General features: G+C 46.6%; 1 protein-coding gene across 1 annotated transcript in view; it reads left to right on the top strand.

Annotated features, from left to right (window-relative positions):
• LOC142291568 (uncharacterized) overlaps positions 1-16458 on the top strand; it is a 139500-nt gene that overhangs the window by 12498 nt on the left and 110544 nt on the right. The window contains exon 2 of the mRNA XM_075336202.1: positions 8379-8785. Within this exon, the coding sequence (XP_075192317.1) occupies positions 8379-8785 (407 nt within the window). The remainder of the gene's footprint in view (positions 1-8378; positions 8786-16458) is intronic.

Genomic DNA, 16458 nt, shown 5'->3' with positions numbered 1-16458 from the left:
AATCACGCACACGCGGGTACGCCGCATGGAGACACGTGCAGTGAAAAATCACTGACGTGTGAGCAGACCCATTCATTATAATGGGTCTGCGTATGTCAGTGATCCTGGTACGTTTAAAAAAAAGCACAAACGTCCCAGAATCACTGACGTGTGAAAGGGGCCTAAGGCTATGTGGCCATGATCCAGCGACACGGCGTCTAGTACACAGTGCCAGCCTTCCTGCAGCTGCCCATGCCCACGATTTGGGTTCAGGCTGCTGTGGAGCTCTATGCTACCTGCAGAGAACACTCTCGTCTCCGCAGCATAAATTGACATGCTGAGGCTCGGGAAGCCACGCTACCGGTCAGTTTATGCTGCGGAGAAAAGAAGCACAGTGGGCATGGGATCTCCAAAAATCCTTCCACTGTGCTTCTACTGCACAACGCAGCGTTATGGACGCAGGGAAAACACTCAGCGCCCATAACGCTGCAAACCCTGATTGTGGACACACAGCCTAAAAAGCGTCAATGGATGAAGGGATGTCAAATATATAGAACGTCCTACCCCCGCCTGCATATTCTAAGCTGGCACCTTTAGTACCTTTCATGTGGCACTAAAGGGTGCCTAGCTTAGTATTTATCCAATAAAAAAAAAAAAAAAAAATGAAAAAAATGGCGTGGGGTCCCCCCTATTTTTGATAGCCAGTCAGGGTAAAGCAGACAGCTGTAGCCTGCAAACCACAGCTGGCAGCTTCATCTTGTCTGGTGATCAATTTGGAGGGCTCCCCATGTTTTTTTTTTTATTTATAAATAAAGAATAAAAAAAAAAATAACGTGGGGTCCCCCCAAATTAGATCACCAGCCAAGGTGAAGCTGACAGCTGGGGTCTGGTATTCTCAGGGTGGGAAGAGCCATGGTTATTGGACTCTTCCCAGCCTAAAAATAGCAGGCCGCAGCCGCCCCAGAAGTGGCGCATCCATTAGATGCGCCAATTCTGGCGCTTCGCCCCAACTCATCCCGCGCCCTGGTGCGTTGGCTAACGGGGTAATAAATGGGGTTGATACCAGATGTGTCATGTCACCTGGCATCAAGCCCAGCAATTAGTGATGTCACGGCGTCTATCAGACACCCGACATAACTAATTGACAGTAAACAAAAGCAAAAAAAGACAACAAAAAATGTTTTATTAGAAAAAACACTCCCCAAATCATTCCCTTGTTCTCCAATTTAATAAAAAAAAATGGGTCCGCAGAAATCCATATGGATGTCCCACGTCGCCTCTGGACCTTCTAGAATATGGGGGCACGTTCAGGAAACGTATCCCCCATTTTCTAGGAGGGCAGACCCTCCATTTGAGGAGAGTGGGTGCAAAAATCTGCACCCACTCTCCCCGGGTCACAGGTGCAGAGTGCCGAGCAGCCAGCACAGCTCTCTGAACACTGTGCTGGCTGTCAGCTGCTCTGCTCATGTGACCGGCCAGCGTGCACTGAAGGAGGAGGGGGCCGCGGGGGATCAGCGCTGCGACCGGACAGGTATGTATGACACCGGGGGGAATAGGGGGTGAACGGGCAGGGCCTGGGGAACAGTTTTCTGTCGCATGTGTTATTGCACATGCGACAGAAATCATAGGAGCAGGGCGGCCGGTGCGCTACTGTGCGCGCGGCCATGTTGGATTTTCGGGAGGGGGGGTCGGGGGTCGGGGCGGGCACTTTGGCGACACCGGGGGCTTTGCCAGGAAGTGAGGTCAACAGGAAGCCTCTTGACCTCACTTCCAGGTAAATGCCTGCGTTCTGGCGTGCCGACAAAGGCCGCGGACCGCAACAAAAAAGCAGGTCCATGCGTTGTGGCTGCGTTCTGACCCCACATCATTGATTTCAATGGGGGAGAGAACGCAGCCACAACGCACAAAAGAAGTGACATGCTGCTTTTCTTTCCGCACCGATTTTTGGCATCCAAAACGCTGCGGAAAGAAACGCAGCATGTGCACTGATTTTTCAGCTTTCCCATACACTTTGCTGGGAAAGCTGAACGCATGCAATTTGCCACTGAAACGCTGCGGTTCAAAACGCAGCGTTTCCGCGGTAAAAAACGCATCGTGTGCACACAGCCTTAGATTCATCGGCTGATGCAGTAAAACTCACTGCTCGTACATGTTCCCTTTCAAACAAAGAACTGGAAAGGGGACTTTCACTCTAAAGGCCGCTTTACACGCTACGACATCACTCAAGCGATCTCGTTGGGGTCATGGAATTTGTGACGCACATCTGGCCGCTTTAGCGATGTCGTTGCGTGTGACACCTATGAGCGATTTGAATCGTCACAAAAATGTTCAAAATCGCTAATCGGTAACATGCCCCCCTATTCTCAATTATCGTTGCTGCTGCGTGTACGATGTAGTTTGTCGTTCCTGCGGCAGCACACATCACTATGTGTGACACCGCAGGAACGAGGAACCTCACCTTACCTACGGCCGCCGGCAATGCAGAAGGAAGGAGGTGGGCGGGATGTTACGTCCCGCTCATCTCCGCCCCTCCGCTTCTATTGGGCGCCCGCTTAGTGCCGTCGCTGTGACGCTAAACGAACCGCCCCCTTAGAAAGGAGGCGGTTCGCCGGTCACAGCGACGTTGCTAGGCAGGTAAGTAGTGTGACGGGTCTGAGCGATGTTCTGCGCCACGGGCAGTGATTTGCCCGTGTCGCACAACTGATGGGGGCGGGTACGCACACTAGCGATATCAGTAACGATATCGCAGCGTGTAAAGCGGCCTTAAGTCAAAACTCTGTGGTATCCCTTGCGAAGGAGAATTTATTTTCGGAGTGGCCCGAAATAAAATCTTAGAAAAAGTATCTGATTCAGAAGAGATGCCCAAAGACTGACTTCCTGATTTTTAAGAGATCCTTCAAACTTCCAAGAGAAGCAGACAGACCAAAGCCCCGAACATGAGAAACCCTGGTTGGAAATGGGACAGTTTGAAACGGAAGGATTCCAAAACAGATAGTGTTTTTTTCCGGCGCCTTTAGGAGATCAGGAAAACAATGACGCCAGGACCCAGGTAGGTGGGAGGCTATTAGGGTTCCTTCCTCCTGGGAGAAGATTTTGGTGGTCTACGGTGCCACTTTATTGAACACACTGTGGTGAAGACTATGAGAAGCAACGGTGCGTGCGCAGATTTTTTTTCTTTCACATCTGTACTCTGCCAATGCTTCTCATAGTCTTCACCACAGTGTGTTCAATAAAGTGGCGCTGGAGATTGCGGAACGCACATGTGCGGACTCCGACACCATTTTAATGAAGACCTGAGTACTTTGGCAATGCAGACACGCCGCCAACAACAGCCATGGCGGCGTGATATTCAAATAAATAAAAGGCAAAGCCAGGGGATGTCGTAAGAGGAGGATTAAATGCGAGGACCCACAAAGACCTGCCCATGTTGCACATATCAATCAAAGTGCAGTGCTTTTCTGCAATATAAAGATATTTAATCAACCAATTATTACATCTTTCTATAACAGGTATGCCTGCATTCAGCATCTTACTGCTTGTATGGCCCGTTAGAAGAAGAAAATGATGGTACTCACCTAGTATTTGATATGAATTTTGGTATCAGCACCACTGAGAGTGTCACCCCCCACAGACAGCCTAGCAGACTTAATAATGGAATGCATTAAAAACAGGTTTTTGGTGCCGGACAACTGACACTGCAAATATTTACTGCTTGTATGGCACTGCCTTTCCCTAATATAGGAAAATCCTGCTGCGTTGGTCCTCGTTAACATTGATCTCAACGGCAATGTACTGATCCACAATACCTGGCTGCGGCCACTACACATTGAATGGAGCTGTGCATTGTAGCTCAGTTGAATAATTATATCTAGCGACCATTGTTTCTTTCACATGGACAAAATATGAATGCTACAGCCAATCAGCAACTAAAGATTAGTTACAGTGCTCATTTGATGACAGATATGAATACCACCAGATCATACAAAACACAGCTCTTACTACTGAGGAACACCCCTGAATGTAAAAACAGAGACCCTGATTTCAGGGATGTGTCACTTATTAGGCTGTGTGCTATAGTTTCATTACAAGCTATATTTTATCAGCAGGAGATTATCACCAGAGAACTAGGTCTCGCCTGTAGATCAGTCAGGCTAATGTGTGTAACCCTGCAGCCACCACTGATTGTCAGCTTGTTCAAATGTACAGTGTAGTCAGGGGTTTACAAAGCTCAGCAATTTGACTCCTGCTGCATCTACAACAAAGAAAACAGGGATTCTATCAAAACTGCACCAAGCAGTTGAGGAAGTGATACATCACTACTAATCAGGGTCTCAGACTCCTTAGCAAAAACCTGCTGACAGATTTTTTTTTATTATCCATGATCTGAGTAACAATATTTTTTACTAATAATTACACCACCCTAGTCTTTGGCTTGTGTAAAATATTATGTGTCTTCCCCATTCAAGTTATCTGAGTGGCCACTTAAAAAATAAAGAAAGCTTTTTTTCCCTAATCTTAGACATGCCACTATGAGGATAATCATTTTTGCATGTTCAAAAAAATTCTATGAAAGGCAACAGGATATGAGTGCATACGTGGATTCTTCCTATCCAAGAAACAGAGCAAAAAACAGCAATAATAGTATGCTATAAACACTTTACACTGTGTAGAAAAAAATTCAATACAAAAGGACTTTCATAATTCGTATATTACCATATACAGATGAAGTATCCTTAATCCTTTTTTAGGCAATTGTAAGTGTTTCTTCAATATCGGATCCGTACTCCAAGACGTGTGTCAAACACAGGAGCAGCTACTTCCAAATGTAACTTTTCGGAGGATACTCGCCCTTTCTCAAGCATGTGATTTGGGGCATTACACAGTTATTCTATGTGCGCACTAAAAAGTGCCTTCTTCTTAAGAAAAAAACGGACCCTCTGAAAGAATCCTGCACCCACGATAAAAACCATGGCAAAACCACGCCCGCGTTTTTGCCACGATTTGCTGCGGATTTACTGCGGATTTAACGCAAGTTGGTCCCCGCGGTTTTTATCATTATCTATGGCAAAAAACGCAGGTACCTGCGGAAAAGAAGTGACATGCCCATCAATTCCTCAGCGGAAGATCCGCGGGTAAATCCGCGAGTGTAAAAAAACTCAGTGTGCGCACAGCATTTTTTAAAACCCATAGGATTTGCTGGGGAATGACTGCAGCAATGTTAGACATATTTTCTGCAGCAATTCCGCGGCAAATCCACGGCAAAATCCGCAGTAAATCCGCAGCGTGTGCACAGGGACTTAGTTAGTAACATTAACATTTTATACAAAATTAAATACATACAGTATACATCTTATGACATCAAAGTTTCAGTATATATTTACACGAAAAAACAACAACCTAAAAATAATACAAACACGATCAAAGACCAAAAGGGAAAGTACAATAAATACATTATATCACCCAAAGTGGTTATAATTCCCTTGGTATAGGATTAATTAGCCGGAAAAACTCCATCTATACAATTCAACAAGGAATGTGTATCAAACACACACACACAGGAGTACTTTTTCCATAAAATATAACAATCTTTATTAGAATCATAGAAATATACATATATGTGAATTAAAATACAATTATTCATCAATGCATACAGGTATAAGGAGGACTTCTACTAGCAATCACCCCCCACATCAGTGTACGTATGGGCCCAATCAATAAATATGGTCTGCATAATTTATAATAGCAGCAATGAACGAGTGAATCTCTCAAGTCAAAAATGAACCAAGTCAATAAGTCTGCTGCATATATATAGAGAAAAGAGTAGAGCTCCTAAACTGACCAAGGGTAGCTATCAAATTATACAAGAATTGTGAAAAGGTCATTTAAAGCTTACCCATATTTTGGATAGAACGGAGCAGCGGGCACACAGAGTGGGGGGAAAGAAAGCAGCTCCCAGTCCCGAACGCGTATCGCTATCGCTTCCTCAGCAGGCTGGAGGCAGGGGCGGAAGTGCGTTCATTCCCTGATTGTGAGGTTAAATACCCATAGTGTATTCATTAGTCCGCAGGTGATGTGCGCACGTCATGATGGCGCGCGCGCAGTGAGCAGCTCCCGGTCGTTGTGGCAACATACCGCAGCTCTCCAGCCTTGGTGCGCACGCCCAGGGAGAAATCTCCCGATGACGTCAACGGGCATGCGCATTAGGCATAGGGAGGCCGCGGAGTGTATGCACTGTATGAAAGGACTATCAGAGAGCGCGCGCACAGACCAGCGCACATCACCAGAGGACACAAAGGCAGAAACACCAAAGATTCATATAGGTGCGTTTAGATATGCTAGGTCCACTGTACCCAGATGTACCCATAGGATGATACGTCTCTATTGAATAAACATATCAAATCATTCCATAGATAGAGAGGCACATTATCACTGAACATATTAGGTGAGTGTGACCTTATTCATCTAACACACAGAGCGCCCCATTCAAGGAACCTTAATGCAAATTCATTGTATACAAAAAATTGCATCTCCAATGTGCGCGCGTGTCAATACACACGCACATATGCAGATGCGAATACTTCAAAAAAGAGGGGGGGCCTCTCTGTGTCCATATGAACAAGGCCACACAACCCTGTGAACTATAATGTAAAGGAATCCAACTCCCAACAAAATGATTCATTGTGACATGATTATATAATGGTACACACAGAATCTCATAACTATTTCCATTTTTAATAGTTGATAAATATACATCTATGTGTAACCAATGATTAATACAAAAAATCATATCACTCGCAACCCATAAAGTGCAAATCATCAGAAAGGGACGTTACTTTTGGTCATCATACAGTAAAGAGAATAATAGCCAGCCCATAAGCCATCAAAAATCCAATATCTTCATTCAACAATGATAATACAGTCGATACGTCCTCCAAAAAAATAGACGAGGGTCCACATGGACAGATGGTGTTTCAGTGGATCTCAGCTTCATAGAACCATGAGGGTACAAATCCATATGATGAAAAATCACTTTAAAAACAGAGAACAAAACAAAACACAATTAAAATTGAATCATAAAACACCATAAATATCATATTACTCCAGATTTTTTATAGAAAAGATGCGAAACTGAGTTTCTCATTAAGCCCATTTGGTGTCATGGTGCCTAGGGTGACTATCCATCGGCATTCCAATTGTACTAATTGTTTCTTTAAGTCACCCCCTCTAATACCACAGTGCAAGATGTCAATGCCCTTTAGTTTCAGACCTGATGCATCACAACCATAAATGGTCTTAAAATGTCTGGGGATTGTCCTAAGGGTTGTGTCATCAGTAACCTGCCTCGAGTTGATGATGTCTCGAACGTGTTCCCTTGTCCTCACCCGAAGCTGTCTTGACGTAAGTCCAACATATAGCTTCGAACAAGGACACGTGGCAAGATATATGACAAAGGAACTCTTGCAGGTTATGTATTTTTGGATCTTAAAATGTTTCTTACCGTCTGCCGACCGTAAGTCAATGCCCTGGACTAGGTTGTTACTCTTACAAGCCAAGCAAGTAAAGCAGCCTTTTCTCCTGGTAGGTTGTTGTGTAAAAAATGGATTGGTCACCTCAGCCACATAGTGACTGTCAACGAGAATGTCCTTGAGATTTTTCCCACGACGAGGCGTCATCAAGGGAATCTCTGAGACATTTTTGGCTAAGATTTTATCAGTCTTTAAGATTGCCCAATGCTTATTCAAGCAGTCTCTCATCCTATTCCATTGACAGTTAAACGTGGATATAAACCTAATCTCATTCTTCTGATTTTTCAATTTTCTGGATTCGGCTGTCTTAAATAATAGATGCTCTCTTGGAGTATGCTTGGCTCTAAGGTATCCCCTCTTTATGTCACGGTTGCTATATCCCCTCTGTTGAAATCTTGCCCTCAGGTCCTGTGACTGTATTTCAAAATTGAGGTCTGTGGACCTGTGAATCTTCCTACTCCACACTGATGAGGGGTAAATACCCCGAAACGGCTGTCTGTGGATGGATACCATGTTTGGCATAGGTGGTCTCCTTGACTGGAGACTGCCCTTCCCATGGTTGTTCCTTCCCGGTGAAAGACTTGGCTAGTTTCCTGCCAGCGTTGAGAAACATGTGATGGTGTCTCCGCAGGCCTTCTTGCTTTGAATATTTCCCAGGGTGCATTGCTCTAGAATCACTGCATTGAGAAACACGTGATGGTGTCTCCGCAGTGGTGGATGTTGATCTCCCTAAGGTCAACCATCCTTGCTCACACATTCTTTCAACTGTGTATGGGCACCTTTGCTTTTACGGATCACTAGTCTGAGGGTTTGCAAATTACGATAACTTTTCGTCTTACTGAAATCTAAAGAAATTTTACCTTTCTTTGACAGTGACTTAAAGAACTGCCAGCAAATAATTAATAAGGATGGCCCTTCAGTTCTGGAAAATTATGATGAAAAAGGACACACACCAGTGCACTGGGCCGCACTTGCAGGATCTGTGGAGCTACTGGGGCTCTTTGTAGACTGTAAAGGACCTGTGGATTTAGCAAGTCAATCTGAGACAGGGCAACATCCCATTCATTGGGCTGCAGTCAATGGCTATATCTCGGTGGTTGACCTACTTGTGAAAGCAGGGGTGTCTATAGATGTGGAAGATCAGAAAGGGTGTACACCTTTAATCACCGCTGCTCAGTATGGACACACAGCCCTTTGTTGCTATCTCATTGGAAAAGGTGCGAAAGTACATGTATGTGACTTGGAAGGAGATACTGCATTGCACTGGGCAGCTTTCAAAGGTTAGTACATCCCCATTTGATATTGCATTATATATATATACTATAAATATTTTTTTTTTACATACTTTATTTGTAAATTTAAATGTATTTCTTTTAAACTGCAATTTGTGTTATAGCGGTAAGGTGTATGATTGTATATTATGATGTGTTTGGATTATTAGTAGTGATGGGTGGACCCGGACTATGAAAGTTCAGATCCGCACTGGTTCAAAAGTACCCATGCACCCACCACGAGCCTGGAGTTCTCAGGGAACTCTGAGTGCCAATCTGGATCCGGCCACTCAGGTAATTATAAAAAAGTAAATAAGAAAAATAAGGGAAAAGCATTTCTTTTCACTTATAGATTAGTAATGGGGGGTCTCATAGTCACCTCCCATTACTAATCTAGGGCTTAGTGGCAGCTGTGAGCTGTCATTAACCCCTTATTACCCTGATTGCCACCACACTAGGGCAATTTGGGTGAGCTGGGGAAAGTTAAGGGATTGTCGCATATAAAGGATGCGACAATGCTTGGCGGCTGCAGGCTGCTATTTTTAGGCTGGGGAGGGCAATAAACATAGGTCTCCAAAGCCTGAGACTACCAGCCCCCAGCTGTCGGCTTTATCATGGCTGGGTATCAAAATTATTTAATAATAATTTAAAAATAAAACGCATGCGGTTCCTCTTATTTCGATACTTAGCCATGGCTGGGTATGCAGCCTGTAGCCGTATGCTTTATCTGTGCTGGGTATCATAATATGTGGGGACCCTATATCAATTTTTTTTTTAATTATTTATTTTTACACAGGGATACACAGAGTGCCTATGATTGCAAGCAGTCAGACACACTGTCACACAGGGTGGGGCACTGTCTGACTGCAACCAATCAGAGACGCGGGAACTGCCGGTGGCCGGGGGAGCAGTGCATATGTATGTTGTTAATGAGCAGCCCCGGACGTAGCGTTACAGCCACGCGGGAGACTGGTAAGTATAATGCGCTTGCTTTTATCCCCCCTATCCCTTCTACCAACATTTTAAAGCGCTGGATTCTGGTCTACCTATAGGCTTTTATGGGGACCACCGGTTGGACCCACCGATCCCGGATATCTGCGTGTCTGACCATCACTTATTATTAGGCTAGGACTACATGTGTTTTTTTTCATGTGACATAAAGATTGCAGCACTCCTCTGTGACATTGCATTTAATGATTGCCAATGTGGTTGTGTTGTATGACGTGACATTACATAACCCTGACATGACGATCACTAAAATCCAAATCTGATGCATGTAACCCTCTCTGATGTCTCATGCAACTTTGTCATAGTAGACTTGTGGGTGACTGTAGTTTGCCTGCAATTGCGTAGTCTTTTCACAGCCAAATTGCAATTCTAAAATAGTCGTGGAAAGACAAAAAGCGGAATAAGGCCTTTTATTAAAGTACCCGGATCAAAGAACTGATGCAAAATGCTCAATTGGCAAGATTGTGAAAGTCACAACCACTGTAAAAAGCAAGCAGTGGCTGCTGCAGTCTCATGGATGACTTTAACACTAGAAGTCCCAGAAATTTCGAGCTCCCCCCTGAAGTCCCGAAAGAGGGTCAAATGACCCCTAGTCAATTATATAATCAAATACAATACACTGAATAGAACTAACTAGAAACTAAATGGCTAAACTCAATGGAAAACAACAACCTCCTGTGGTGCAATAGTAATGGCCTTAATTACAGAACAAAAGACGATGATTATAGGATGTTAGCTAAAATCATTCAGGTCATTTGACCTGTCTCTGGGTTCCAAAGGTAGAAATGTTAAATGACCCCTCTCTGGGACATCTAGTGTTAAAGGGACTAAACAGGGACTACATGGTCAAAAAATCCCAGCAAAATCCCAATTTTAATGTATCAATAGTCACATCGACAGTTACAACTTCTTGAAATCTTAATTTGACCATAATTTTATACTGCATTTCTGACAGATTTTGTGATGTGCTTTTTTTTTACTATGCCACAAATATATAAAGTGTTGGCCCCCAGTCTGCTGAGAGCTTGTGATCTGATGTAACCAGGCACACTTCTCCTTATCTTCACCTCTCATTTTATAGTTTGGAAGGGCTCTGATCAATGGACTCAGAAAACATAATATGTATTGAAAATATTTGTTAGCTGTGTAGGCAACATGATAGAATTACTAATAGAAGTAGAAACAGCATGGTGATCATTCATAAGGACTTAGTCACATTTATGACATGTATTATACTCTAAAGGTACCGTCACACTAAGCAACTTACCAGCGATCCCAACAACGATAGGGATCGCTGGTAAGTTTCTAGGAGGTTGCTGGTGAGATGTCACACTGCGACGCTCCAGCGATCCCACCAGCAACCTGACCTGGCAGGGATCGCTGGAGCGTCGCTACACAAGTTGCTGGTGAGCTCACCAGCAACCAGTGACAAGCCCCCAGCGCAGCGTGGAAGATGCTGCGCTTGGTAACTAAGGTAAATATCGGGTAACCAACCCGATATTTACCTTGGTTACCACCGCACGGAGCTACACGTGCAGAGAGCAGGGAGCAGCGCACACTGAGCGCTGGCTCCCTGCTCTCCTAGTTACAGCACACATCGGGTTAATTACCCGATGTATGCTGCAGCTAAATGTGCACAGAGCAGGGAGCAGCGCACAATGCTTAGCGCTGGCTCCTTGCTCTCCTAGTTACAGCACACATCGGGTTAATTAACCCGATGTGTGCTGCAGCTAAATGTGCACAGAGCAGGGAGCAGCGCACAATGCTTAGCGCTGGCTCCTTGCTCTCCTAGTTACAGCACACATCGGGTTAATTAACCCGATGTGTGCTGCAGCTAAATGTGCACAGAGCAGGGAGCAGCGCACAATGCTTAGCGCTGGCTCCTTGCTCTCCTAGTTACAGCACACATCGGGTTAATTAACCCGATGTGTGCTGCAGCTAAATGTGCACAGAGCAGGGAGCAGCGCACACTGCTTAGCGCTGGCTCCTTGCTCTCCTAGTTACAGCACACATCAGGTTAATTAACCCGATGTGTGCTGCAGCTACATGTGCACAGAGCAGGAGCCGGCACTGACAGTGAGAGTGGAGGAGGCTGGTATCGAAGGTAAATATCGGGTAACCAAGGACAGGGCTTCTTGGTTACCCGATGTTTACATTGGTTACCAGCCTCCGCAGAAGCCGGCTCCTGCTGCCTGCACATTTAGTTGTTGCTGTCTCGCTGTCACACACAGCGATCTGTGCTTCACAGCAGGACAGCAACAACTAAAAAATGGCCCAGGACATTCAGCAACAACCAACGACCTCACAGCAGGGGCCAGGTTGTTGCTGGATGTCACACACAGCAACATCGCTAGCAACGTCACAAAAGTTGTTCGTTAGCAGCGATGTTGCTAGCGATGTTGCTTAGTGTGACGGGGCCTTAAAGGCCCAGTCACACTAAACAACTTACCAGCGATCCCAACAACGATCCAACCTGATAGGGATCGCTGGTAAGTTGCTAGGAGGTTGCTGGTGAGATGTCACACTGCGACGCTCCAGCGAACCCACCAGCAACCTGACCTGGCAGGGATCGCTGGAGTGTGGCTACACAAGTTGCTGGTGAGCTGTCACACAGGCAGATCTCACCAGTGACCAGCCCCCAGCCAGCAGCGCCGCGTGGAAGCGATGCTGTGCTTGGTAACTAAGGTAAATATCGGGTAACCAACCCGATATTTACCTTGGTTACCAGCGCACACCGCTTAGCGCTGGCTCCCTGCTCTCCTAGCTACAGTACACATGGGGTTAATTACCCAATGTGTACTGCAGCTACATGTGCAGAGAGCAGGGAGCCGCGCACACTGCTTAGCGCTGGCTCCCTGCTCTCCTAGCTACAGTACACATGGGGTTAATTACCCGATGTGTACTGCAGCTACATGTGCACAGAGCAGGAGCCGGCACTGACAGCGTGAGAGCGGCGGAGGCTGGTAACGAAGGTAAATATCGGGTAACCAAGGTAAGGGCTTCTTGGTTACCCGATGTTTACTGTGGTTACCAGAGTCCGCAGAAGCCGACTCCTGCTGCCTGCACATTTAGTTGTTGCTCTGTCGCTGTCACACACAGTGATCTGTGCTTCACAGCGGGAGAGCAACAACTAAAAAATGGCCCAGGACATTCAGCAACAACCAACGACCTCACAGCAGGGGCCGGGTTGTTGCTGGATGTCACACACAGCGACATCACTAGCAACATCGCTGTTACGTCACAAAAGTTGTTCGTTAGCATCGATGTTGCTAGCGATGTTGTTTAGTGTGACGGGGCCTTAAGGCTACTTTTACACTTGCGTTCAGCACAGTCCGTCACTATGGAGAATAGCGCAGTCCGTTAATGCACTGCGCTATTCTCCATAGACTTGTATGGACGACGCACTGTAACGCAAGTGTCAACGTTGCATCCGCTGGACGACGCAGCGTCGTTATTTTGACGCTGCGCCGTGCGGATGGAACGCTGCATGTAACTTTTTTTGAGCAGCGGAAACCTTTATTTTTCACTGCGCATGCTCCTTTTTTTTTTTAATCACAAACTTTATTTTATTTCTCGGTGACCGAACGTTCAACTGAGCGCTTGGCCGCCGGCATGTCAGGGCACTCAGCTGAGCGCTCGGCCGCTGGCATGGCAGGGCACTCAGCTGATCGCCCGGCCGCCGGCATGTTATAGCGCTCAGCTGAGAGCTCAGCCACCGGCATGTTATAGCGCTCAGCTGAGCGCTCGGCCGCCGGCATGTGAAAGTGCTCGGCCGCCGGCTATTAAGAGCGATCAGCTGATCGTTCACAATAGTCAGCTGCCGGTACTGTAAAGAAGAAAAAAATAAATAAATAAATAACGCTTTCCGTTATTTTGTACGATCCGTAGCATTGCGTTGTGCCACTATATGCAACGCATCTGTTGCATCCGTCACACAACGCAATGCTACGGAAGCCGTCCAACGCAAGTGTGAAACTAGCCTAACTAATGCATTGTGACTCATTTGAAGAATATGGGGATTTTCAAAACCAATAAGTCTTTTGTATATTAAAAAAACCTCTGACAATTTGAATAGGAGACCACCACTTAGATACCAGGATTAAACAGAGTCTGTCAGCACAGAATGACTGTTTGTACCAAGAATAGACACTCGGTGCACCCTTGGAGGGGCCAAACATTTACATACACCTTCCCATCCACTTGTTTTCCATCCAACTTTGCCCTTCTCTGGCTCTATAATGCCAAAACTGTAAATCAAAGAAGAGGGGGTGGAGATAGAAGGGGATAAAATGTAGGCTGTAGGTGCACTTAAATGTCTGACTATGCCAGGGATGTGCCAAGCTCCTCTACTTGACTTGTACAGTCATTTTGTGCTGGCAGAGTCCTTTAAAGCGGGAGACATGCAAGACATGTCTGGGAAAGACATGATGGTAATGTTAAAGCAGTGGGTTTTTGTAGTTCTAGAAGTGATATGTCCCTCACAGAAGCGGAAACTGGGACAACAAAAAAGTATTCAAAAAGATGGAATGGATACACTGGCCATAGATGGTGACTCTTAAGACGTTCTCTTACAACTGCTTGATTTAGAACTTACCTAATATTTGTGTGTAGATGTAAATAGCAGAATGTTTTTAGACAGGAAACAAACCAGGGCGGAATGGACCATGAAAAGACCCAAGTCATAAAAAATAATCTGATCCTAATGAGTTGTAAATATTGAATAAATGATCCATAGATATTTATTGAGTAAATCCATGCCACTACATAAGCAAGTAAAATAAATAGTGAGGGAGGTCTGACAATATCTCCTATAGCCACCATTATGGTGTATCCTAACCGCAAGTGATCTAAAGCCCCCTTTACACGCTGAATGTATCTTACAATGTGTCGGCAGGGTCACGTCGTAAGTGACGCACATCCGGCATCGTAAGGTACATTGCAGTGTGTGACAGGTACGTGCGATTGCGATTGAACGGTAAAACGTTTATCGCACGCACGTCGTTTATTTCTCTAGAATTGCAGGTCAGATTGTTCATCGTACCCGGGGTAGCACACATCGCAGTGTGTGACACTCCGGGAACGATGAACAGATCTTACCTGCGTCCTGCGGCTCCCGGCCAGCAATGCGGAAGGAAGGAGGTGAACGGGATGTTTACGTCCCGCTCAGCTCCGCCCCTTTGCTTCTATTTGCCGGCTGCCGCGTGACGTCGTTGTGACGCAGAACGTCCCTCCCACTCCAGGAAGTGAACGTTCACCGCCCACATCGAGGTCGTATGGAAGGTAAGTACGTGTGACGGGGGTTAATCGTTTGTGCGGCACATTCAACAAATTGAACGTGCCACACATACGATGGGGGCGGTTACGATCGCATACGATATCGTATGCTGGATCGTAAGGTGTTGTTGGGGCCAGATGGACGGGCAGACCCGGGAGGTGGATCCACTGGGCCGAACTCCCCGATGAGGGAAAGGAGTCCGGTAGCCGGAGCACTTTAGGTAGCAGGACAGTCCGTGCACTGGAACACAATGGAGAAGTCCCTGGGACCACGAGGTTACTGATGGTGGTCCGGGTGACGGAGCTCAGGTTCGGAAGCCGAGATGATGTCAGGCGGGGTCCGGAACCGTTGGAGCAAGATGACGGGTCACCGCAGGGAACCGAGATGGTACGGACTGTCAGGATGGCAGATGGACAGCGTTCGGGGTTCGAAACACAGCAGGACCGGATGGCGATGCAGGATCGGCTCTAGAAGACAGAGAGGTAAGTATCTCACAGAACACAAGGAGACCTGACTCCTAGCTTGGGAAAACACGAAGAACAGGCCCCGCTCCCTTGGACATTAACCCCCTTTATACCCTGTACCTGTGTGCCTCATTTCCTATCAGTGGACACTGGCCCTTTAAGAAAGGGTCATTGACCGCGCGCGCGCCCTAATGCGCATGCGCGCGGCCCAGGTGCCAGAAGCCATGGCAGGAAGCTGAGAGGAGGACGCAGGAGAGCCGGCCAGGGACTGGGAAGCCGACGGGCGCCGGGAGCGGGGACCAGGAGGCCTGGGGAGCGCGGACACCGGAGGCTGGAGAGCGGGAAGCGTGGCAGGTGAGCCGGGGAGCGGAGCAGAGGACCCGGGGAGCGGAGCAGAGGACCCGGGGAGGGGAGCAGAGGACCCGGGGAGCGTGACAGGTGTAAAGCAGGCTTAAGGCCATGTGCCCATTTTCCAGATAAATCTGCAGGTTGGCACAAGTACAGACACTCCCCATGTTATCCTATGGTATTTGGGGAGTGCTGTATTAATGGTGCGGTATGTGCGGCTGCGGAACATGCTGCGGATGTCCCGCAGCCCCATGTAACTGCATGTCAATTATTCATGCGGAAATATCTGCGGATTTCCCGCTCCTCCACTATGGAGATAGGGCCGGGACGTCCGCATGTAAGTCGCATGAATGTCCGCAGGTTTACCGCAACAAAAATGCACGAATCCCGCAGCAATGAAAAGCTGCGGATTCCGGGGAGCAGCTGCGGTAAACCTGCGTACAAACCTGCGGAAATGACCGCGGGTACATTGTCCCGTGGGCACATGGCCTAATAATTACTGCAGGAATCCTATGTTTCTCCTATAGAGCTTTATCACAGCTTCATCCATGTCTCTCTGCAAAAAAAAGATCTGCGTAACTGATGAA

The sequence above is a fragment of the Anomaloglossus baeobatrachus genome, chromosome 1 (genome assembly GCF_048569485.1).
Source record: "Anomaloglossus baeobatrachus isolate aAnoBae1 chromosome 1, aAnoBae1.hap1, whole genome shotgun sequence".
Taxonomy (NCBI): Eukaryota; Metazoa; Chordata; class Amphibia; order Anura; family Aromobatidae; genus Anomaloglossus; species Anomaloglossus baeobatrachus.
Note: the sequence above shows the minus strand (reverse complement) of the source record. Positions and strands in the feature narration are given on the sequence as shown.